The 24,465-nt window shown below is 44.5% G+C and overlaps 1 protein-coding gene across 2 annotated transcripts in view; it reads right to left on the bottom strand.

Moving 5' to 3' along the window:
• The window catches only part of ciita (class II, major histocompatibility complex, transactivator), a 112,278-nt gene that overhangs the window by 77,498 nt on the left and 10,315 nt on the right, over window positions 1-24,465 (bottom strand). Inside the window, exon 2 of one of the 2 annotated variants that reach the window (XM_063059200.1) lies at window positions 22,256-22,567. In XM_063059200.1, the coding sequence (XP_062915270.1) occupies window positions 22,256-22,565 (310 nt within the window). In that variant the 5' untranslated portion in view covers window positions 22,566-22,567. Of the gene's footprint in view, window positions 1-475; window positions 739-22,255; window positions 22,568-24,465 lie in introns of those variants that run through there. The other variant, XM_063059201.1, reaches the window with a different exon arrangement.

A 24,465-nucleotide genomic window follows, 5' to 3' on the forward strand; every position in this document is an offset into this window, starting at 1 on the left:
GTTGTCCCACGCTGAACCGCCTAGGAAAGCAACCAAACGCCCAAAAAGAACGCTGGCTCCCCTCCAAAGCAAGTTCATCTCCATTAACAGCATCTGGATCAGCTTAGCTTACATTGGTTGAAATGCCGACTACTGTTTGTAAACGACACCTCAGTAAAGTAAATCTCAGACAGCGAAACAGACATCAGCAAGTACATGAGATTAACCGGAATGGTGAATTCTATTTTACAGATTTGCCAAAGCATACAGTTTAAGGTTTCTCTGCAAAAGTAACAATAAACAGCCACGAAAATGAGCCACTCAGCTACGGCAGCTTTTTTCTAACATCCCACTTATTTCCCCAAGACAAGAGTTATTTGATAAACTGAACCTCTTAGTAAATAGGAGCCGCAACAGCATACACGCGGTAGAGTGAGCACACACTACCGTCTCAGATTCGCATCAACCAAGACGACAATGTAAGGATTTAACCTACCGAGGAGAGGGTGGTCGCCTCTATCATCCACCGTCTTTTCACCTTCAGCTTTCCCAAACCACTCGCCGCGTTTTCCCCCTCAATTTAGTTCCAGGAACATTTGATGCAGGGGAATCCCCGCGACGCAGGCGCAGTGCGTCCTGCCAACCAGAACCACAAGCTTAACTTAAAGTTGAATTTAAGTTGTGAAATATGATTGTGAAAGCACGATAGACTACAGGTGCAAGGATCCCCGGCAGCAAAATGTTGCAGGAGGTTCAGCGTGTCAGGCAGCGTCTGTGAAGGCAAACGGATGGTGCGTCGTCGCCACTTCGCTAGCTAATTATTTAGTTGCATTTTTGAAATAGTCAATGGGCGTGCCCATTTCAGGTCAGAAATACTTTATTTTGCTTTGGGAGATTCTGAAAGGTAGAATATAAATGCAAATCATTTTAATACAGGGGAATAAGTGGAAGGCGGCAAGGTAACGCAGCCGTTAGCGAGAAGTTTTATAGCGCCATTTGTAAGATTAGGTTTCTATCCCCGCCACTTTCTGTGAGGAGTTTGTAAGTTTTCCCTGTAACATTCTGGGTTTCCTCCGCGCAGCACAATGCCTGCTGATTTTTATTTTCGCATTCCACTGTATGTTTTCATGCACATACAACAAATGGAGCTAACGTTTACGAACGGTTTTTGTGCGCTAGGGAGGATCTGGGGGAGGTTGATGGAGGGACGTGAATCTGAAACTGGGCTTCTCACACAAGCGAGAAGGGTCTAGCCCTGGAAGACCCCGGGAAGACTAATGGCATCGGGTCAAAACAGGGCATAAAATAACCTCTGAGTTGTACGCCATCTGCCATCGTGCGTCAGTAGTGAAGGTAGAAAAGGGTCAGAATGGCCGCTGGGTGGGGAACTTAAACTTTGAAAATAAAAACAGCGTAGTTTACCACCATTGACTGAGCCGGCTGAGGGCTGGCGGCCAGGTCAGAGGCAAGTAGCGAGTGAATCAGCACAAGGGATAAATCCAACTACGTTACTTCCATCCAATGTAGCAGGCGTCCATCTTGCACTTACAGTCAATGTCAACTGTGAGAAAAAATCCCAGCAGTCCCGTTCCTTCTCACATGTTTGTCAACATGATCCACCTTCTGTTGCTCACCGAGATTAGGGATCATTTATAACAGGCAAACGTCCTAGCAACGGACATCCCGCTGGGATGCAGGAGCAAGTGGGAGCTCCTGGAGGAAAGAGAAAACGATATTGCAGTCAGTGAGGCTGTAGCTGGTTTCTAGGAAGTAGGTATTCCCCATGGTGATGGTTCAGCGGTATTGTAGTAGAGCCCATCTCTGTAGATAAGAAACACAAGAAAGTCTGCAGACAACAGGAATTCTGCAGATGCTGGAAATCCAAAGCAACGCACATTAAATGCTGGTGGAACTCAGCAGGCCGGGCAGCATCGATGGAAAGAGTAAACAGTCGATGTTTCAGGCTGAGACCTTTCGTCAGGACTGAAAAAGGAGGAGGAAAAGTCAGAGTGAAAAAGTGGAGGTGAGGGGGAGGAAGAGGTACAAGGTGGGAGGTGATAGTTGAGACCAGCAGAGGGGAAGGAGGTGAAGTAAAGAGCTGGGAAGTCGATTGGTGAAAGTGATAAAGGACTGGAAAAAGGGGAATCTGACAGGAAGAGCATGGAAGATCAGGAAAAGGAAACCTGAAACGATATCATAGATGCTGCCTGGCCTGCTGAGTTCCTCCAGCATTTAGTGTGTGTTGCTTTAGATTTCCAACATCTGCAGATTTTCTTATGTTTCTTTTCTACAGAGGTTGGCTGTACTACAATACCACCGTGGGGAATACCTACTTCCTATAAACCACATACAACCTCACGGACTGCAATATCATTGTGTCTTTCCTCCAGGTGTTCCCACTTGCTCCACATCCCAGTGGGACGCCGGTTGCTCAGATATTTGCCTGTTATAAATGATTCCTAATGTAGGTGAGTGGTAGGGGGTGAATCATGTTGACGAGCATGTGAGAGGGAACTTAGATATTTTACATACCTATTAATTTATTTGTTTGTTTATTTATTTATACCTTCGGACATAATGAGCCGCACCGCCCAGCAACCCACCTGTTTATACCTAGCCTAATCACAGGACAATTTACAATGACCAGTTTACTAAATGGCATGACTTCGGATGGTGGAAGGAAACTGGAGCACCCGGAGGAACCCCACGCAGTCACGGGGAGAACGTACAAACTCCTTGCAGATGGCAGCAGGAATTGAACTCCAAGCTTTGAAGCCCCAAGCTGTTCTGAGCCGCGGCACCCTTTATTGATAGTTGCAAAAGCAATTGGAAGGACAGGTCTAGCAGTTCTACTAATGACCTAGGAAGATTTAATAGAGTAAACTCAGAACCCAGGAAATGGTAATGCAAGGAGGAAAAGGAGAATTTTTAAAAGTTCATACGTTATATCAAAAAGGTACAATGTTCATACTGACAGCACTGGAGTCAGGATCAAACACAGAGCAGTGAGATGGCAGCTCTACCTGTTGCTCCACTGTGTCACAAATAAAGCTTACCATCACTCATCTACCTGAAGCAGATACCCACAAAAACTTTGACCGACGAGAAATAAAATCTTGCAGGGACAAAGACCTATCTTCATACTGAGGATGTCCTCCACCATGTTCTGTGGCAACAAAATCTTACTAAGTGGCGTGGATATTGAACCGATCTGGCAGCTCGATGCTGGACTCCATTGAGGTGTTGTAGACCACTACAAAAAGGCACACTATCAGTCTATAACTACAGTTTCTCTCAAGCCAGGGGTGCTGTCCTAGTTCATATGAGACTGCAGATGAGATTGCCCAAACTGCTCAACCAGGCATACCCTCATGAAAATGAGGGGATAACCTTGTGTAGTTGCAACAGAGGGCTAACTACATGTGTATTGTACATTGAAAGCAGCAAGGTAACCTCACAACCAACAAAGATCTGTAGTTCTGACACATCTAATCATGGGTGGTGGTGGACAATTAAACAACTAACAGGAACAGTAAGTTCCAAGGACATCCCCATCTTCAATAACTGTAGGGCCCATGTCATAAGGGGGGCACTGGGGGCAGAGCCAAATGCAAGACACAATCACTGAAGTACTAGGAACTGGACTAGAGTTTAGGGATGGGACTGGATGCAGACTAGGAGCCAGGACAAGAACACAGACATGGGCTAGGACTTGACTAGGAAAGTGGGACCTGGATGAGGAACTAGGAACTTGGAAACTGGACAAGGACTCCAAGCCAGAGACTGGACAAGGACTCAAAACCTGGGTCTTGACTCAGGCTCAGACCCCAGATCTAGGTGAGGACATGGTGTGGCTGCAGGACTGGATGAGGCACATGGACAGGACAAGAACACAAAGCCTTGACTTAGTACTCAGGAATAGCCAAGCCTTGGACTTGGGATGACAGGAACCTCAGAACCTAGAGCCTGGGTCTTGGGAAAGACGGGAACATAGAGCCTTGGTCTCAAGCACAGGAACATGGAGCCTTGGACTTGAGAGACAGGAACACAGGGACATGGAACACAGAGTCAGGACCCTCCTTGGAAACAGGACATAGGGCCAGGACTCATACATAGAATGCTGAACACGACAAGACAGATCCCAACACTAGGTATCAGCAAACAGCCAGACCTACCTGGCAAAGGCATGGACGCAGAGACAGTTCAAAACAACAACAGATAGTTGAACTTGACAGCAGTGCAGGCAAAGGTTACAGGCAAGGCAAGGGGCAGAGAAGGGATTCAGACAGTGGGTTGGACAGGAACAATCCAGTAGCCAAGCCCTGGTCTCCGGAGGTATTTATGTGTCTGCCCAAACAAGAATCATGTGCCTCAGTTAGAGCACCCAACAGAACAAGGGAAAACCAGAAAACCTGGAATACGGATCGATGGACCAGACCGTGAACCGGAATGCGGATTTCACGGACTGGACCATGACAGCCCAGCGTGTGAGATAAAGAGAAAGCTGACATGTTTGCAGTCATGCTCATTCAGGAGTGCAGAGTAGGTGGTTCTTGTCATTTTCCTCCTGAGATCTCCACCATCATCTTCAACAACCTGATTTACAACACATGATATTAAGAACTGACAGAAGGCTTTGGATATATCAAAGACCATGAAACCATTCTCCTAGTTCTGAATCTGACACCTGCTGTTCAGAATAACATGCTCCTCTATCCAAGCTGTTCCAATACGGCAACAATTTTGGCACTGCCAATTAAATGAGAGATTTCTCAGACTGTCAACCATCATCAAAACTGATGGAATATCCCATCAATGATGCTTTTAAAGTGTCACTTATGCATCAAGTGCTCAATTAGGATTTCACTAGGAGCACTCAGCTGCCAACTTGATCATAGCTCTACGGTCCAAACATTGCCCAAAGGGCCAAATTCTAGAGATGAAGTGAAAGTAACTAACCTGCTGATTTGACCTCAAGACATCTAGAAGACCTGATAAAGCTGGCCAATAGACATCAAGGGGGAAAACAATACCATTGTAGACACTTGGCACAAAGAAAAATAGCCGTAGTTGTTGGAGGTGAATCATCTCAGCCTTTGGACACCACTGTTGATACTACTTGGAGCCAACTAACTCCAATTGTTTCCATCACACGGTGAGAGATTGTTTCATGTGCAATTCCATTTTACAACTTCTCAGCCAATCAGGACCCATATCCAAATACGGCAAGATCTAGATAACATCCAGGCATGAGCTAATCAGTAGCAAATAACTTTCATACTGCTAAAGTCCCTTGTAATAACCAAACCAGAGTCTAACAAACTATCCTGAGTCACCAAAAATAAAAATTCTGAGTACACGATTGGATCAGAAACTCAGTCGCATCAGTCATATATGCAGTATATGTTGAGGCAACCAGGGCAATTTAAAGACTTTTCTGTAATTAATACTTCTGTCTCATTAGTACTTTTTCCTCTATAAATTTGTTACTGTCACAATGGGCGGGTTATTGGGAGCAAGGGTGGACCCAAATGCAAGGCACATCTTGTGAGGTTACTTAGACTTAGTTTATTGTTCAATACCAGGAGAGCAAGGCAGGGGTAGGAATAGCGAACTGGACAAGGACTGAGGACTACGACTAGGCTGGGACCAAGGGTCTGGGCTAGGACTCGGAATTGGCTCCCAGAACTAGAGGAGACATGAAGAGGCTAGGGTATGGACCCTGAGCCCGAGACTAGGCAAGGACCCAGTACCTGGGTCTTGCCTCGGGCTCGGACCCCAGAACCAGGCATGGACATGACATGGGCCAGGGAGAGGAGGAACATGGAAAACAGCGCCTCGGTCTCGGGAGAGCAGGTACATGGAACCATGGACACATACACAGAACAGAGAGCCGGGACCCCTCCTTGGGTATAGGACATAGGGCCGGGACTCGCACACAGAACAGAGAGCCGGGACCCCTCCTTGGGTATAGGACATAGGGCCAGGACCCCTCCTTGGGTACAGGACATAGGGCCGGGACTCGCACACAGAACAGAGAGCCGGGATCCTTCCTTGGGTACAGGACATAGGGCCGGAACTCATGACTCTCCGCGGGGCAATGGTATGACAGCCTGACTTACCCCACGGAGGCGAGGACAAGACGAGACAAGACATGACCCTCCGTGGGGCAACGGCAAGACGGCCAGACTTACCCCATGGAGGCAAGGACAAGACAAGACAAGACCAACACGAATGGACACCAGACAGTACCTATCTAGCTCCGGCGATGGAACTAGACCGAAGTGCAGGCGGGGGCTGCAGACGAGGGCTAGAGGCAAGAGGGGCAGAGAAGGGTTTCAGACAAGGGGGTAGGACAGGAATCACAGACCGCCAGGGCCAGGACATGACTCAGAACTGGGAAGCTGCCAGGGCCAGGACTTGACATGGTACTTGAACGCTGCCAGGGCCAGGACTTGACATGGTACTTGAACACCGCCCAGAGCCAGGACTTGACTTGGAACCTCCGGGTAGTGGCGAGCTCTCAACTCAGCCCGGGAACAGAGGACAGCGGTTCTTGATTCCCTCCGGCGGATTAACTGACGGACCCACCTTGATGAGGAAACTTTGCAGGCTCACTTCGGCGAGGTAACTGGACAGGGTTGCTCCGGTGAGGGAGGGCGAATTACCGGCCCTCGCTTCGGCAGAGACTAGGTTTGCTCCGGCCGGATGACATTGGCACGCCGTGACTTTGCAGACTTTGCAGACGCTCCCGCACCGAACGGCTGAAAGCCAGAGACTATAAACTACTGGTTCAGCCGAGTGTTAATTGCCTCTAATCACCAAAGTTGAGGGACACGGGAAAACAGGGAATCAACGGTCTGGATCGTAACATAAACAAGCTAAATTTAAAGGGACCCCGATCCAGACCATGACAGTTACATAGATGATCCGTCAAGTGAGATGGTTGAATAGCCTCCCTCCTATCTTACCTACTCACAGACTGCACATATCCCCTCTAGAGCAGGGGTTCCCAACCTGGGGTCTACAGACACCTTGGTTAATGGTAGGAGTCCATGGCATTAAAAAGGTTGTACACCCCTCCTCTAGAAGATAAAAATTCACCCAAGTGGCTGCACAAGTTGATGAGGTGGTGAACAGAGAACATGCATGCTTGCCTTTGGTTGATGAGGCAGTGAGTTCACGAGTCAGGAAGTTTACGTTGCAGCTTTATAAAGCACTTGTTACCCACATCTGGAATATTGCATTCAATTCTTATCATCCAATTATAGGTAGGATTTGGAGGCTTTGGAGAGGGTGCAGAGGACGCCACTGGATTAAAGGGCATGTGCTATAATGATATGTTGGGAAAACTGGGGTTTTATATGAAGCACCAGAGCATGAGGGGACACCTTATAGAAGTTTATAAGATTATGAGAGGCATAGATAGACAGCAAGTATCTTTTTCACTGGATCAAAATGTCTAAGACTAGAGGGTGTGAAATTAACTAAGTTCAAAGAAGATGTGCAAGTCAAGTTGTTTACACAGGGCCTGGAAGGTGGTGCCAGGGGTGCTGGTGGAGGTAAGTCTGATAGACACTCTTAGACAGGTACATAAACGTGCAGAAAACGGACAGATATCGATATTGTTAGGCAGAAGGGATTCATTTAGTTAGGCATTCAATTACTAGTTTAATTGGTTCAGCACAACATTGTGGGCTAAAGGGTCTACTGTTCTATGTTCTAAAAGCAACAACCTGCACACGTGTATTTACATTAAGATGACAGATAAAATTTCAAACACAAACGTAATAAATACAACCCTAAAATCCTCTAACAAAGGGGAGAATAGAGAGTTACTCCATTTACAGTTCCTCAAATTGCTTCCCTTGACCTTTCAGATATTGTGCTCCATTTGCACATCTTTTCAAAAGTAACTTGAACATTCACAGTTGTTAAAATAACAAAGATGTTACACATCTTTGGAAGAAAGCATTGTCATATACTTCAGTACAACGTCTTGCTATTCTGATAATTTTTACTTATTTCCTTGCTAGGTTTCATTTACTTGTGACCCTGCTGCCAGGTGTTTCCTGAATCTTTGATACATCTGCTCAGACTGTCTGTGCCATTTAGTAGAGTAAGAGTTTAGTTTCTATTGTTATTCCGTAGTCTGTGCTAGTCTGGAAGACAAAGCCCAAAGATCAAACCCGTGATTGGTGTTTTGGGGTGAAGTTCGTGGTTGGAGGCTCAAAGACCGCGAATCTGAGACTCCAGAGGCAAGGGCTCGAGGCCTACTGCAGCCTGTCCTGGAGTTGGAAACCTATCTGGGTGGGTAGGAGGGATGGGAAAGGGCTTGTTTTATGGTTATTGTCTTCTATTGTCGTGTTATTGCTGTTGCTGCTCATGTTGTTCTGTACAACTTGGTGAGCATACTGGAATGTGTGGTGACACTTACAGGCCGCCCCAGAACATGCAAATGTCAATACAAACAATGCACTTCACTTCACTGTGCTGTACGTTTGGATGTACATGTGGAAAACAAGTAAATAAATCTGAACCAGGAGACTGCCTGTCTTCCCGATATTTCCACGGTTTCAGGAAGGATCGCCAGGGATTCTGAAGAAGTACCAGATTAATACCATCCACAAACCCATGAGAAAGCACAAATCACAGCTCATGTGGGTCAAAGATGACATGGGACTCAGGATGGTTGGTGTTTACAGGATTCCCTGTGAATATCTAGCAGCGTATATTGACCAGACGGGATGCACAGTAGAAACCCACATCAACAGGAGGTGTATCTGTTTGGCTTACCCGGAGAAATTGGCGGCAGTAGAACATTGCATTCGCAATGTAATAGGATTGACTTTGACAGCACAGAAATACTGTGCCACTGCAATGGCTTTTGGGACCGCCTGTTGAAGGAGGCCATTGAAATTAAACTAAAGGAAAAGAATTTTAACAAAGACGAAGGTCTTGCTCTAAGTAAGAACTAGAATTCAATTGTAAACAAGGTGGGACAGTGAAAACCTGATTGGATAAGAACTACCCAATCAGGAGGGATGGACGGAGGGGGTAGAAATACCACCGAACTAGACATGCCCAGGCATCATCCCTGGTGAAGATGACAGAGTTTGTCATCGAAACATCAGTTAAAATCGATACCTGAAACCGGCTGGATGCCCAAAAAGAGTTTATTCCTAAATCTCATTGTTTGCCACAGTCTCCATCCTTGACCAGTTCCACTACAACCATCAACATTGTTCCTTTGTGCAGCTTTCTTTAAACTTGCTGTTTAAGTTTAAGGGCAGAGTGATATAAAAGAGACCTGAGAAGCAATCTTCTTTACCCAGAGTGCAGTGAGTACCTGGAGTGAGCTGCCAGAGGTCAAAATGGCAATCTTATGATAGTCATGGGGGATTTCAATATGTAGGTAGATTGAGAAAATCAGATTGGTGCTGGATCCCAAGGGAAGGAATCTGTAAAGTTCCTACAAAAATTGTTTTTAGAGCAGCTTGTGGTTGAGCCCACTGGGGAAAAGGTAATTCTGGCTTGGGTGTTTTGTAATGAACCAGACATGATTAGTGAGATTAAGGTAAAGGGTTATATAAAGAGAGAGCTTCGAGGGCATTTGTCCATTGTATGTGGCCTATCAGTATCATCAGAGCTCTACGAACCAAATACAAGTACAGAAGGGATAGGCAATTGTCAGGAGTAGGCCAGTGGTGAGAGTAGAAGCAACAGGCTTTGGCTCAAAAAAGGCTTCAGCTCGCAAGAGGCATCGGCTCTATGTAAAGCGTCTGTTAAGTTTCCTTTTTGGTTTATTTTCCCCCTCTCTTACTGTACCATTTAAATGTCTGTGGTTTGCTCTTCGTGCAGCACGTTGGAGAACTGGGAGACCCAGAGTCTCCCAGGGAACTACATCTGCATGGAGTGCATCTGGCTGCAGCTCCTTGAAGACCGTGTCAGGGATCTGGAGCAGCAACTGGATGACCTTCGGCTTGTACGGGAGAGTGAGGAGATAATTGATCAGAGTTATAGGAAAGTAATCACCCCCAAGTTGCAGGATGTGAGTAGCTGGGTGACTGTCAGGAGAAATGGAAATAGGCAGTTAGAACAGAGCACCCCTGTGGCCATTCCCCTCAAAAACAAGTATACCACTTTGGATACCTTTGTGGGGGATGACCTCCCGCGAGAATGCAACGGCGACCGGGTTACAGGCACTGCGCATGGGTACGTGGTGCAGAAGGGAAGGAGAGAGAAGAAAGGAGTGGTAGTGATAGAGGACTCAATAGTGAGGGGAACAGACAGGAGGTTCTGTGGATGTAAACGGGACACTTGAATGGCAAGTTGCCTCCCAGGTGCCAGGGTCAGGGATGTCTCAGATCGCATACTCAACATTTTAGAGAGGAAGGGGGAACAGCCAGATGTCTTGGTACATATTGGTACCAATGACATGGGAAGGAAAAGCAAAGAGGTCCTGAAAAGAGAATTTAGAGAGCTAGGTAGAAAGCTGGAAACAGGACCTCCAGGGTAGTAATTTCTGGATTGCTGCCTGCGCCACCCGCCAGTGATGGTAGAAACAGGATGATTTGGCAGATAAATGTGTGGCTGAGAAGCTGGTGCAGGGGGCAGGGCTTCAGGTTCTTGGATCATTGGGATCTCTTCTTGAGGAGGTATGAACTATTCAAAAGTGAATGGTTGCACCTGAACACGAGGGGACCAATATTCTCATGGGCAGGTTTGTTAGAGCTGTTGGGGAGGGTTTAAACTAACTTGGCGGGGGCGGGAGGGCGGTGTGGGAACCGGAGTGAAGGGACTCAGGATAGAATGGATGGTAAAAAAATAAAGATAGCGTGCAGTCAGACTGTCAGGAAGGGCAGGCAGGTGATGGAACATAGTTGCAGCCAACAGGCCGAGAATCAAATCATTAGGGATGCAGAATCAGAAAGGATAGCAAATACAGTACAGTACTAAGAAATAAGGTGGATGATCTTGTTGCAATATTACAGATTGCCAGGTAGGGATGTTGTGGCCATCACTGAATCGTGGCTGAAGGATGGTTGTAGTTGGGAGCTGAATGTCCAAGGTTACACATTATATCTGAGGGATAGGAAAGTAGGTAGAGGGGATGGTATGTCTCCACTGGTAAAGAATGGCATCAAATCAGTAGAAAGATGTGACATAGGATCAGTAGATGTTGAATCCTTGTGGGTTGAGTTAAGAAACTGCAAGGGTAAAGGGACACTGATGGCAGTTATATACAGGCCTCCCAACAGCAGCTGGGAGGTGGACCACAGGTTACAACAGGAACTAGAACAGACAAGTCAAGAGTGCAATGTTATGGTAGTCATGGGAGATTTTAACATGCAGGTCCTTCAGGGAAAATTCTGCCTGACGAACCTGTTGGAATTCTTTGAGGAGATTACAAGTATGATAGATAAAGGGGATGCGGTGGATGTTGTATATTTGGACTTTCAGAAGGTCTTTGACAAGTTGCCACACATGAGGCTGCTCACCAAGTTAAGAGCCCATGGTATTACAGGAAAGTGACTAAGATGGTTAGAGCATTGGCTGATTGATAGGAGGCAGCGAGTGGGAATAAAAGGATCCTTTTCTGGTTGGCTGCCAGTGACGAGTGGTGTTCCACAGGGACCGCTTCTTTTTATGCTCTGTATAAATGATTAAGATGATGGAATAGGTGGCTTTGTTGCTAAATTTGCAGATGATACGAAGATTGGTGGAGGAGCAGGTAGTGTTGAAGAAACAGGTAGGATGCGGAAGGACTTAGACAGATTAGGAGAATGGGCAAGAAAGTGGCAAATGAAATACAATGTTGGAAAATACATGGTCATACATTTTGGTAGTAGAAATAAATATGCGGACTATTTTCTAAATGGGGAGAAAAATCCAGGAATCTGAGATGCAAAGGGACTTGGGAATCCTTGTACAGAACACCCTGAAGGTTAACTTGCAGGTTGAGTCAGTGGTGAGGAAGGCAAATACCGTGTTAGCATATATTTCAAGAGGTCTAGAATACAAGAACAAGGATGTGATGTGACTTTATAAGGCACTGGTGAGGCCTCACTTCGAGTATTGTGAACAGTTTTGGGGCCCTCATCTTAGAAAAGATGTGCTGACATTGGAGAGGGTTCAGAGGAGGTTCACAAGGATGATTCCAGGAATGAAAGGGTTATCATATGAGGAATGTTTGATGGCTCTGGGTCTGTACTCACTGGAAGGATGAGGGGGGATCTCATTGAAACCTTTTGAATGTTGAAAGCCTAAACAGAGTAGATGTGGAAAGGATGTATATAATCTGTGGGAGAGTCAGGGACAAGAAGGCGTAGACTATTTTCTCAATGAGAAGAAAATTCAGTAAGTCTCACACAGCCCGGGGGAAGAATCTATTACCCACCCTAACGGTCCTATTCTTATACCATGGTACTTTCTGCCTGACGCCAGGAGGTCAAAGAGATTGCAGGACATATGGGGCGAGGGGACCTTGACAAGGTTGAGGGCTCTGTGATTTCAGTGCTTCTAGTATATGTCCTGGATTGGGGTGAGAGACACTCCGATGATTCAGCAGTCCGCTCAATCTGCAGCGGGGTCTTACGGTCATATGCTTTACAAATCCCATACCATACGGTGATACAGCTGGTCAGGACATTTTCGACGGTTAACAACTATCTGTGTTAAAAGCCAACGCAACCTAAGGATGTGCTGGGGAAGTCCGCAAGTGTCATCACACAGTCTGGCAACAACATAGCATGCTCACAATGCTCAGCAGAACCACACAAAACACAACAAAACAGAACATATGAAACAACAGTGAGACAGGCCTCATGCCTATCACCTGATGATGGTAATAGACTTTGGCTTAGCAGCAAATGTTCAACTCAGTTCCGTAATCCCATGCAGAAATTCGCCCAGCAGGTGAGCAGATTCACACGGGTGCTACGCTAGTCTCAGATCACACAATTCAAGCAACCTAGGTTAAGTGCGGACCACATTTCCTCCCACATTCTAGATTGGTAGAATAAGTGGTAACTATTAATTGCCCCTGGTGTGTTGTGGAATCTGAGGGAGCTGATTGGAACTTGGAGAAAATAAAAATCAAGATTAATGCACGATCAGTGTAAATTACTCTTTGATAATCAGCTTGAACTTAATAGGCCAAAGGGCCCATTTCAAAGTTCAAAGTAAATTTATTATCAAAGTACATATACAGTATGTCACCATATATAACCCAGAGATTTATTTTCTTGTGGCATACTTGATAAATCCAATAACCACAATAGAATCAATGAAAGACTGCACCATCTTGGGCACAACAAACCGTGCAAATACAGAAAGAAAGAAATAATAATAATAATTTAAAAAGCAATAAAGATCGACAGCATGAGATGAAGGGTCCTTGAAAGTGAGTCCATAGGTTGTGGGAACATTTCAACGATAGGGCTAGTGAAGTTGAGTGAAGTTACTCACTTTGGATCAAGAGCCTAATGGTTGAGGGGTTATAGCTTTTTCCTCAACCTAGTAATGTGAATCATGAGGCTCATGTACCTTTTTCCTGAAGGCAGGGGCAAGAAAAGAGCGTGACCTGGGTGGTGGGGGTCACTAATGATGGATGCTGCCTTCCTGTGACACCGTATCATGTGGATCTGCTCAATGGTGGGGAGGGCTTTACCCGTGATGGACTGGGCTGTATTCACTACTCTTTGTGCGAATCTCCGTCAAGGGCGTTGGTGTTTCCATCCCAGGCCATATTGCAACCAATCAAGATACTTCATTGTGCATCTACATCAGTTTATCAAAGATTTTGGTGACATGCCAAATCTGTGCAAGCCCCTAAGAAACTAGAGGCGCAATCATGTCTTCTTTGTAATGTCGCTTGCATGCTGGTCCCAGGACAAATCCTCCGATATGATAATGCCAACTGATTTAATGTTATTAACCCTCTCCACCTCCAATCTCCTCATGAATACTTGCTCATGGACCATCGGCTTCTTTCTCCTGCATTTCAGCGCCTGTTCAACTTCTTTGTGAGCTTTCTAAGTGAAGCTTACGCAACACTGGCTTTTATATTCCATGATACTCTTTTGAAGTTTATCATTGCAAGAGACAAAGGAGCTGATTTGCATTAATGAATGGCAGTGAGGGAGCGATCAGGCAATGTGTTTTGATGGTAGTAATTGAATGAAATATTGAAACGGCGAGCTGTGGGTCTCCCTTCCCGCTGTGGAAGGGGGTGACACCCCCTCCTCCCTTGTTCGTGAGAAAGGGAGCCTGCGGCACGTTGAGGTGCTGGGCTATGGACTGTCATTTTTGCTGGACCTAGATCACGGTCTCCTTGGGGGCTTTGCTATTGCTTGCTTGGTGGGTGGTGTGGGGCGGGGGGTTGATGCTTCCTTCTGATGCTTTACTGCTGCTTGTGTGCGGGAGGGGAGGGGACGGCTTTGGGGTTCTAACATTTGTCTGACATTCATCCTTTGTGGGTTTCTTCTGTTTTGAGTATGTCTGCAAAGAGTAAGAATTTCAGGTTGTAAACTGTATTCATTCCCTGATGTTAAATTGAACCATTGGAAATACCGGTCAAGTTATCACTACAGGCTGGTCTTACTGTTGTCTCATTGAATTAAAAAGAGGTTACTTTTCAGCCTGCTGGCTCCCCCTAATGAGTTCAAATGGCATTCGAAAAGTGACAGTCACAAAATGGTTACCGAGTTCCTAAATTCAGGTCAAGTTGCAAGTGATGAAACATGGGGAAGTCGCAGAGTATTTAAGCAATACAGCAGTGGGTGGTAGTTAAGGAGGAGCTAACAGTGGTGGGAACCTGTTTACATTTGCAAGAGGCAAGACCTCTAAGAGCCAAAATTGTGTGCATGTTCACAGAGATAAGGAACACAGAAATGAAAGGAAAAATGAACTAAAAGATAGAATGAGATAACCAGAAAATAAACAAAAGCCTGGTAACAAATGAAATAAAAGTTCTATTGGAAATGTAAAAAAATAAACTCCTGAATCAGATTCAAATTTAATATTAATGGCATATATCACAACAACAACCTGAGTAAAGCCAAGGAATTGATTGTGGACTTCAGGAAGGGAAAGATGAGGGAACACACACCAGTCCTTATCAAGGGATCAACAATGGAAGGGGTGAGCAGTTTCAAGTTCCTGAGTGTCAATATCTCTGAGGATCAGTCCTACGCCCAACATATTGCTGCGATTACAAACAAGAGACACCAACGGCTGTATTTCATTGGGAGTTAGGGGAGATTTGGTATTTCACCGAAGCCCCTCACAAAATTCTCTAGAAGTACCATGGGGAGCATTCTGATGTGTTGCATCGCTGTCTGGCATGGAGGGGCTCCTGCACGGGATCAGAAAGAGCTGCAGAGAGTTGTAAATTCAGCCAACTCCAACAAGGGCACGAGTTTCCCCATTGAAGGAACAATGCCTCAAAAAGACGGCATCCATCATTAAGGACCCCCGTCATCCGGGACATGCCCCCTTTTCGTTGCTAACATCGGGGGAGAGGTACAAGAGCCTGAATCCACACCGTCAACATTTCAGGAGCAACTTCTTCCCCTATGCCATCAAATTTCTCAATGCACAATAAACCCATAAACACAGCCTCATGACGTTTTCCTCTCTTTTCGTACTACACACACACACTTCTTATTGTAATTTATATTTATTATGTATTGGAACATTCATCTGTCTCAAAACAACAAATTTCACAACACACATCAAAATTGCTGGTGAACACAGCAGGCCAGGCAGCATCTCTAGGAAGAGGTACAGTTGACGTTTCGGGCCGAGACCCTTCGTCAGGACTAACTGAAAGAAGAGATTTGAAAGTGGGAGGGGGAGGGGGAGGGGGAGGGGGAGATCTGAAATGATAGGAGAAGACAGGAGGGGAAAGGGATGGAACCAAGAGCTGGAAAGTTGATTGGCAAAAGGGATGTGAGAGGATCATGGGATGGGAGGCCTAGGGAGAAAGAAAGGGGGAGAGGGGGAAGCCCAGAGGATGGGCAAGGGGTATAGTGAGAGGGTCAGAGGGAGAAAAAGGAGAGAGAGAGAAAAAATTAATAATAATAAAAGATAAATAAATAACGGATGGGGTACGAAGTGGAGGTGGGGCATTAACGGAAGTTAGAGAAGTCAATGTTCATGCCATCAGGTTGGCGAGACCCGATGCAAGCTGGGAGACCGTTTCGCTGAACACCTACACTCTGTCCGCCAGAGAAAGCAGGATCTCCCAGTGGCCACGCATTTTAATTCCACGTCCCATTCCCATTCTGATATGTCTATCCACGGCCTCCTCTACTGTAAAGATGAAGCTACACTCAGGTTGGAGGAGCAACACCTTGTATTCCGTCTGGGTAGCCTCCAACCTGATGGCATGAACATTGACTTCTCTAACTTCCGTTAATGCCCCACCTTCCCTTCGTACCCCATCCGTTATTAATTTATCTTTTATTATTAATTTTTTTTCTCTCCCTGCTTTTTCTCCCTCTGTCCCTCTCACTATACTCCTTGCCCATCCTCTGGGCTTCCCCCCTCCCCCTTTCTTTCTCCCTAGACCTCCCGCCCGTCCCATGATCCACTCATATCCCTTTTGCCAATCAACTTTCCAGCTCTTAGCTCCATCCCTTTCCCCTCCAGTCTTCTCCTATCATTTTGGATCTCCCCCTCCCCCCTCACTTTCAAATCTCTTCTTTCAGTTAGTCCTGATGAAGGGTCTCGGCCCGAAACGTCAACTGTACCTCTTCCTAGAGATGCTGCCTGGCCTGCTGTGTTCACCAGCAACTTTAATGTGTGTTGCTTGAAATTCCAGCATCTGCAGATTTCCTCGAGTTTGCGTTTTTAAATTTCACAGCATATGCAAGGATGTTGCCAGGACTTGGGAAACTGAGTTACAGAGAAAGGTTGAATAGGTTAGGACTTTATTCCCTGGAGCGTAGAAGAATGAGGGGAGATTTGATAGAGGTATATAAAATCATGATGAGTATAGACAGGGTGAATGCAAGCAGGCTTTTTCCACTGAGGCAAGGGGAGAAAAAAACCAGAGGACATGGGTTAAGGGTGAGGGGGGAAAAGTTTAAAGGGAACATGGGGGGGGTACTTCTTCACACAGAGAGTGGTGGGAGTGTGGAATGAGCTGCTAGATGAAGTGGTTAATGCAGGCTCACTTTTAACATTTAAGAAAAACTTGGACAGGTACATGGATGGGAGGTGTATGGAGGGATATGGTCCAGGTGCAGGTCAGTGGGACTAGGCAGCAAGATGTTTTGGCACAGCCAAGAAGGGCCAAAAGGCCTGTTTCTGTGCTGTAATGTTCTATGGTTCTATGGTTCTATATTAAAACCGATTCTGAGAATTGTTTTTTTGTGGTAGCAGTGCAGTGTAATACATGAAAAACTATGAATTACAATATATGTAGTTCAAAAAAGAGAGAAAAAATAATGAGGTCAGATTCATAGGTTGGTTCACTGTCCATTCAGAAATCTAATGGCAGAGGGGAGGAAGCTGTTCCTAAAACCTGCAAAGGACATCAAACCCACACAACTTGCCTACATTTTATTTGGAAAAAAGTAAGTTACCACGAATAAGTTGATTCCCTTAAAAATCAGTAATGGTGACTTTATAAATGAAGGTAAGTAAATAGAGGGCATGCTTCATGTCTACCTGTGTCAATATTTAATGCAATGGATAAAGGTAACATCAAAGCAATCCTGCAGAACTAAATCAGGGACAAGAATCCTTGCAAAGTTAGTAAAGTAAAATAGAAATTATGAAGAAAATAATGGTACTGATGGTTGCAAAACACCCAGAATCTGATGTTTTCACCTGAGGGCTTTAGTGGAAGTGAACATTGCAAAAGTCTTGACTATATTTTCTGAAGCACTGTTTCTTAAGTCTGAAAAACCACTGTGACATTTTAAAGTAAGTTCACAAAAGAAGAAGTAATTCTAGATCAGTATACCCATCATCTGCTGTTGAGAAATTATTGGAGCCTATAATTAAGAATCAATTGTCTGTGCACTCTGAAAGTAATCAATTAATCTGGAAGAACTGGCATAAATTAAAGAACATAACAAAGTTCAAGATCAAAGTTCAAAGCAACTTATTATCAAAGTATATATATGGCACCATATGCAACGCTGAGATTTACTTCCTTGTGGGTAATCACAGTAACAGTAACACGACTGAATCAATGAAAAACCACATCCAAGGTGCCAAAAAAACAACAAACTGTGCAAATGCAAAAAGAAAAAATAATAATAGTAATAATAATAAATATATAAGCAATAAATATCGAGAACATGGCATGCAGTGTCCTAGAAAGTGAGTCCATAGTTTGTGGGAGCAGTTCAGTCATGGGGCAAATGAAGTTATCATCGCTGATAATTGTGGGGTAATAACTGTTTCTGAAACTGGTGGTGAAGGTTTTAAAGCTCATGTGGCGACAAGAAGAGAGCATGACCTGGAAGCTGGGAGGTCCCGGATGCTGGATACTGCTCTCTTGTGACAGTGTTCCATGTGCTCAGTGGTGTGGAGGGCTTTGCCCATGATGGGCTGGGCTGTATCCACTACTTTTTGTGGGCTTTTCTGTACAAGGGCATTAGTGCTTCCGTACCTGGCTGTGTTGCAGCCAGTCAATATACTCTCCACAACATATCTATAGGAGTTTGTCAAAGTTTTAGATGACATGCCAAATCTTTGCAAACTTCTAAGCAAGTAGAGGTTCTGCTGTGCTTTCTTCATAATGGCACTTATGTGCTGGGCCCAGGACAGATCCTCTTAAATAATAACACAGAGAAATTTAAAGTTGCTGACCCTCTCCACCTCCTATCCTCCCATGAGGATTGGTTCATGGACCTCTGGTTTCCTCCTCCCAGAGACTAGAAAGTCCACGAGCAGGAATTGACCAAACAGGCCCCTTAATTCCTTTGTCAACTTACAACTTGAATATGACTCCGCCACTCTTTGGGACAGAAAAGTTCAACCATTGGCAACCGTCTGAAAGAAGAAATTCCTCCTTAGCACCATTTTCTGCGCTTGATCCCTTACTCTGAATTGATACCACTTAGAATCATAGAGTTACCAGCATGGAAACAGGTGTCTTAGTGCAATTCATACAAACCAACATGGTACCCAAAAAGTGGCATTAGCTCATGTTTGGCCCATATGCCTCTAAATCCCTCCTATCCATGTACTTAATGAAAATCCTTTTACTCGTTATGATTGTACCTGCCTCAACCCTTCCCCTGGAAGCTCATACCATCAATGTACCGTTCTCTTTTAAGTCTTTCATCTCTCCCCTTAGACCAATGCCCTCCACATTTTAGTTCCCCTTTCCTGGGAAAAGGACTAGGCATGTTCAGCCTATCCATATCCCTTATGATTCTATGCACCTCTGTAATGTCGCCCCTCAATCTCCGATGTTCCAAGGAATAAGGTCCTAGCCTGTTCAACCTCTTTCCAAAACTCGGCCCCTCATGTCCTAGCAGCATTTGTTTATTTTTTGGGGGGGGATTCTTTTAAAAAGTTTGAAGTATATTTATTATCGAAGTACGTATACTACGTATAACCTTGAGACTCGCCTTCTTGCAGGCAGCCACAAAACAAAGAAGCACAATAGGCCCCTTTAAAAACCCTACACAACAAAGACCATCACGCACCCAATGTGCGAAACAAAACAAATCGTGTAACAATAAGAAAAAGTAACCAAATAACACACAGAACATGAACTGCAGAGCCCCTGAAAACGAGTCCACAGCTACAGAGACAGTTCAGCGCTGCAGCTGGTCCAGGAGCCTGATGGCTGCAGGCCACAGCCACGGAGACAGTTCAGCACTGAGGTGAATAAATCTGAGCTGAACTCTGGTTCGTCCTTTGCCCTCAGCTTTGCCGCCTCTCGGCGCTTAAATTGGCCAAACATTGGTTCATTTTCACTCTCAGGCCCAGCCCCAAGTCCACTCCAGCAAATGCCGCTGAGGCCATACCTTCATTCTCAAAAGTCCTGTCCTCTGATTCCTTCAGGATACTGCAAAATGTCAGGTCATACAGGAGATTCAGGCACAACTCCCAAAGGGAAGTACAGGCTTTAGATTGCAGTGATCATAGTCCAGAAAAAGTGTATTTAATGGAATAGTTAGTAGTTTTGTTCTATGCCTGCCAAGTGGCACCGTGTCTCACCAGTGCCATCTTTAACATCTTTGCTGTTTAATAATGACATTACCATAACAGGGCAACCAAAACTCTTCAAAATGTATTTCTACATAGCCCCATCAGGATCTCAGCATCCACCCCACAAGTCTCCAGCATATCTTACATGATAAGGTCACTGCTCATTCTTTCAAAACTCCGATGGGTTTCACAAGATATGTCACCTCTGACAAATAATCACTTTTTTTTGCAGCGATGACTAAGGGGGGAATACCTGCAGATGGTACTTATATAAATTTCCAGAGGTACTTCATAATTTCTCCCACTTGAGATTTTAGGGTCTTGGGTTTGACGGTAATGTATTAATCCTCACCACATCCCTGTCCTCACCATCAATAGTAACGGCTTAGTCATCTTAAAGTCCACCACCATCTCCTTTGTCTCACTGATGCTGAGCTGCAGATGATTCAGCTTGCACCATTTGACAAAGTCCTCCACCAGGGCCCTGTATTCATCCTCCCATCCTCCCCTTATACACCCAACTATTGCTGAGTCATCAGAGAATTTTTGCAGATGACATGACTCAGTGTTGTATCTAAAGTTCCAGGTATACAGGACAAACAGGAAGGGAGCCGCTACAGTCCCCTGTGGGAACTGTATTAATCTAGAAAGGAAACTGGCTGAACAGATAAAAGGCAAGCAATCAAATTGACAAAGTGAATCCCACACGAGTCAGTTTTGGGATCATAACTGTTCGTTGAACTTATAAACAAATGAGATGAAAGACTATAAGCTAAGTCTCCAGTGACATAAAGATGGGCAACGTTGTAATTGCTTTGAATGGCATCAATAAGTTTCGAATATATTAAGTAACTGGGCAAAAGTGCAGAAATAAATTTCAATATAGGTGAATGTTATCTAACAAGGACAGGACAGAGTACATTCTAAACAGTGAGCAGTTAGAAGCACTGGAGGCTCAAACTGAGCTGGGCGTTCATGCCCAAGAACTATCGTATTGCCTCAGAATGGTATGGCCAATGGAATGGCACTCATATCTTGAGAACTGGTGTACAGGGGGATAGGAATTACACACAATTCTGAAAGCATGGATTGGACCATACCTGAGGGACCGTCAGCAATTGTGGTCGCCACATTTTAGGAAGAGTCAACAGACCTTAGGGAAAATGCCATGTCAGTAAATCAGAATGATAAATAGGCTTCAAGGGTTAAGAGGTGATTTGATAAATGGGAAAGAAAACTGATGAAATCAACAGAGAAAAGTCCTTTCCGTTCACTGCGGAGTCATGGATCAGGGCCTGCATCATCAATGCTGTTCTTTTCTGCCCTGAAAATTGGGGACAGTTCCAGACACTGCTTAGACAAGGGTGGAAACAAATTGTAACTCTTATCTGCAATTAGCAATGTATATTCTGCAACTAGCCAAACTTTGTTGTACAAAATTCAGCTTATGCCGTTCAGCCATAACCACACCAAATGGAAATAAGTGACCCTCTCCTATTCGCATGTTCACATTCTCAACATGAATGCTCTGGTATCCATGGTTAATTGAGGAAGCCCCTGAAGCGTGAACTCCCCCTCTCTAGCAGCATGTAAATAACCATGTCCTCCAAAATCGGGATGTCATGAGACGATGAAAAGAGGAGATAACATTGCCATCCACCGCACAGACTCCATGAGATATTTAAGTTAATGTGGCAAAAACTAGGAAAAACATCATGAATCTGCTAGACATCATCACGTATTTTAACTGTTGTCAACTTTTTACCTTTCAACAAGTGCTCCTGAATTTAATGTTGTAAATTTACACTGGACGTTGTTCAAACAAGTGGCATATTAGTGAAACATGGCTGCACACTCAATCACAATTTCCCATCATAAAATGATGGGGAATCGTGCCCTTCTTACACTATTTAAAGTGCAGTTAGCCCGTATTACAAACTAAACCACATCTCCATCTTATTTATAGTCTGATTTTGGTCAGCTTATCAGCCATGCTGGAATGGTGGAGCAGACTCCATGGGCCAAATGGCCTAATTCTGCTCCTATGTCTTATTACTGAGAAGGGAACTTAAAAAAAAATGAAGTTACTTACTGCCAGTTTGTCCACTTGACAATGTTTGATCCTTGCCATTGGAAACTTGTTGAAGCTTTGCACAAATCCATGGAAAGTTATCACAAAGAATGGAGAGAAATGCTTGACAGTAATTTTCGTCTTTGCCCAGAGCAGATACCAAAATGGTCCGTGACAAGTCCTCAGGTTCACATTGATTGTAATGTCTGTAGTCATCCTTTGTTAAAAGGCCCCTTCCCAACAAGTCAATCAGTAGGTCTTGAAATTTCAAAGGAGGTGCATTTGACAGAATGTTAATTAAGCCAAGCAGGAATTTTTTGGAGTGGATCATACCTAGAGAGATTGAATATAGAGATAATTAATGAGTATAATGTGAAAAATATTCTAAATGAACAGTGGAATATTGTCAAGTTGCTAGAGTCAGTTCTCTCGTAAAATGTTGCAGGAAGTGTAAACAGGGCTGCCTAGGAATGCATGAATCAAATAGAGAAATATTTAAGTTGTTTAACAGGAATAGCAAAGACATGATGCTTCTATCACCAGTTATAACACTGCAGTTGATCAGGAGAATGCGTTAACGTAGGTGAAAAGACTGTCACCAGATGTTTAAGAGAAGAGTGTTACTCCTACTTCAGAGATAGAGTGTTGTGAGTCTTGATGCAGGGTCTCAATGCCATCCCTTTGCCTCTGTAGATGCAGCTTCACCCATTGAGTTCCACCAGCAGTTGTGATTTCAAGCCTCACACTTTTGACTGGGTATTGTCTTATAGTTAACGGTATGCTATCTTGAGCCCCATCTTTGAAATGTATTATTACTGATGTACCGTATGAATGACACACGCCACCTTGAAATTAAAAAGTAACCAGGACGATTAGGTCGCCAGTTCAACCTGATTCCTTCGTTCGGACCACAGCTAAGCATACGTGCAGGTAGCTGGTGGCGAATGGTGGGTGAAGGAAGACTGACACATTTCCTTGTTGAACCAATGACATGTAGCCTCACAGGGAGGAAACAAACCTCAAATTGACTTGTAATTCTTTCTTCCACAAATTTTGCTTCTGGTTAAAGCAGATACAATCATCAAATAAAGTCCAGTGTTATGATATTTTCATGATACAAGTCTTAGACAAGATGGCGATTCTTTGCGTGCAGCTCCAATGGGAATCATCAAGCATTCCCACTTAGGACTTCTACAGCTGACATCCACATGGGAACTACAGTAAGCAGCATCGTTTTAATACTTAAAAAAACATCTATCAATCCACAAAATCAGCAAAGTCAGGACGTGAGTACAGTTCCCCTTCAAGAAAGAGGAGGTGAGGAAGGCGCACAGTGTTACAGGTATGATTGAAACGCGAAGGTCTTGGACTCCCAATTCCGACTATCCTGCAGGTGAATGTAGAGTCTCTGGAAAATAAAACTGAAGACCTCAGAGCAAGATTGCAGTACCAGAGGGACAGAAGGGACTGCCGTGTACTTTGCTTCATAGAAACATGGCTCATCCCCACCATTTTGGAAACAGCATTGCAACCTGAGGACTTCACCTTCCACCAAAGGGACAGGACGCCCGAGTCTCTTAAAGGTACAGGAGGTGCTGTATACTTTATGATTAACTCATCATGATTCACAGACTGTCTCAATCCTGCTCACCTGACCTGGAGCATCTAGTGATTTAGTGTCACCCATTTAATTTGGCGAGGGAGTTTTCCACAGCCATCCTGGTAAACCAATAAAAACAGAAAATGCCAGTAAATCCCAACAGGTTAGGCAGCTTCTGTGGAAAAAGAAACAGTCAAGGTTCTAATGTGAGATTTTCCAGCACTTTCTGTTTCTATTTCAGATTTCCAACATTATTGATTTTCACTAACAATGGAAATGCGGTGTTGGACAGCTCATTTGTTTCAGACATGTTGCACGAGGGATATTATTCCCTTGGATATATTCTCTGTTTCTCTTTGGAGTAGCATCATAGGATATTTTATTTCTACCCAAGACCTACCCAGGACCTTAAGTCATTGCCTTATCTGAGTGACTATACCTCTTGCAGTCTAGCACTGTATCAGCAGTACACTGAATCTATATTACGCCCATGTTTGTAAGCTCAGCTTACAGGACTCCGACTGGGATCAAGAACCTCTGACTAAGAGGCCGATTGGGTCTCAGCAACATTTGTGAAATTTTAGCTGGTTATTTTCATCTGTATCACAATCTCTTTGCTCTCCTACAATTA

Source organism: Mobula hypostoma, chromosome 9 (genome assembly GCF_963921235.1).
Source record: "Mobula hypostoma chromosome 9, sMobHyp1.1, whole genome shotgun sequence".
Taxonomy (NCBI): domain Eukaryota; kingdom Metazoa; phylum Chordata; class Chondrichthyes; order Myliobatiformes; family Myliobatidae; genus Mobula; species Mobula hypostoma.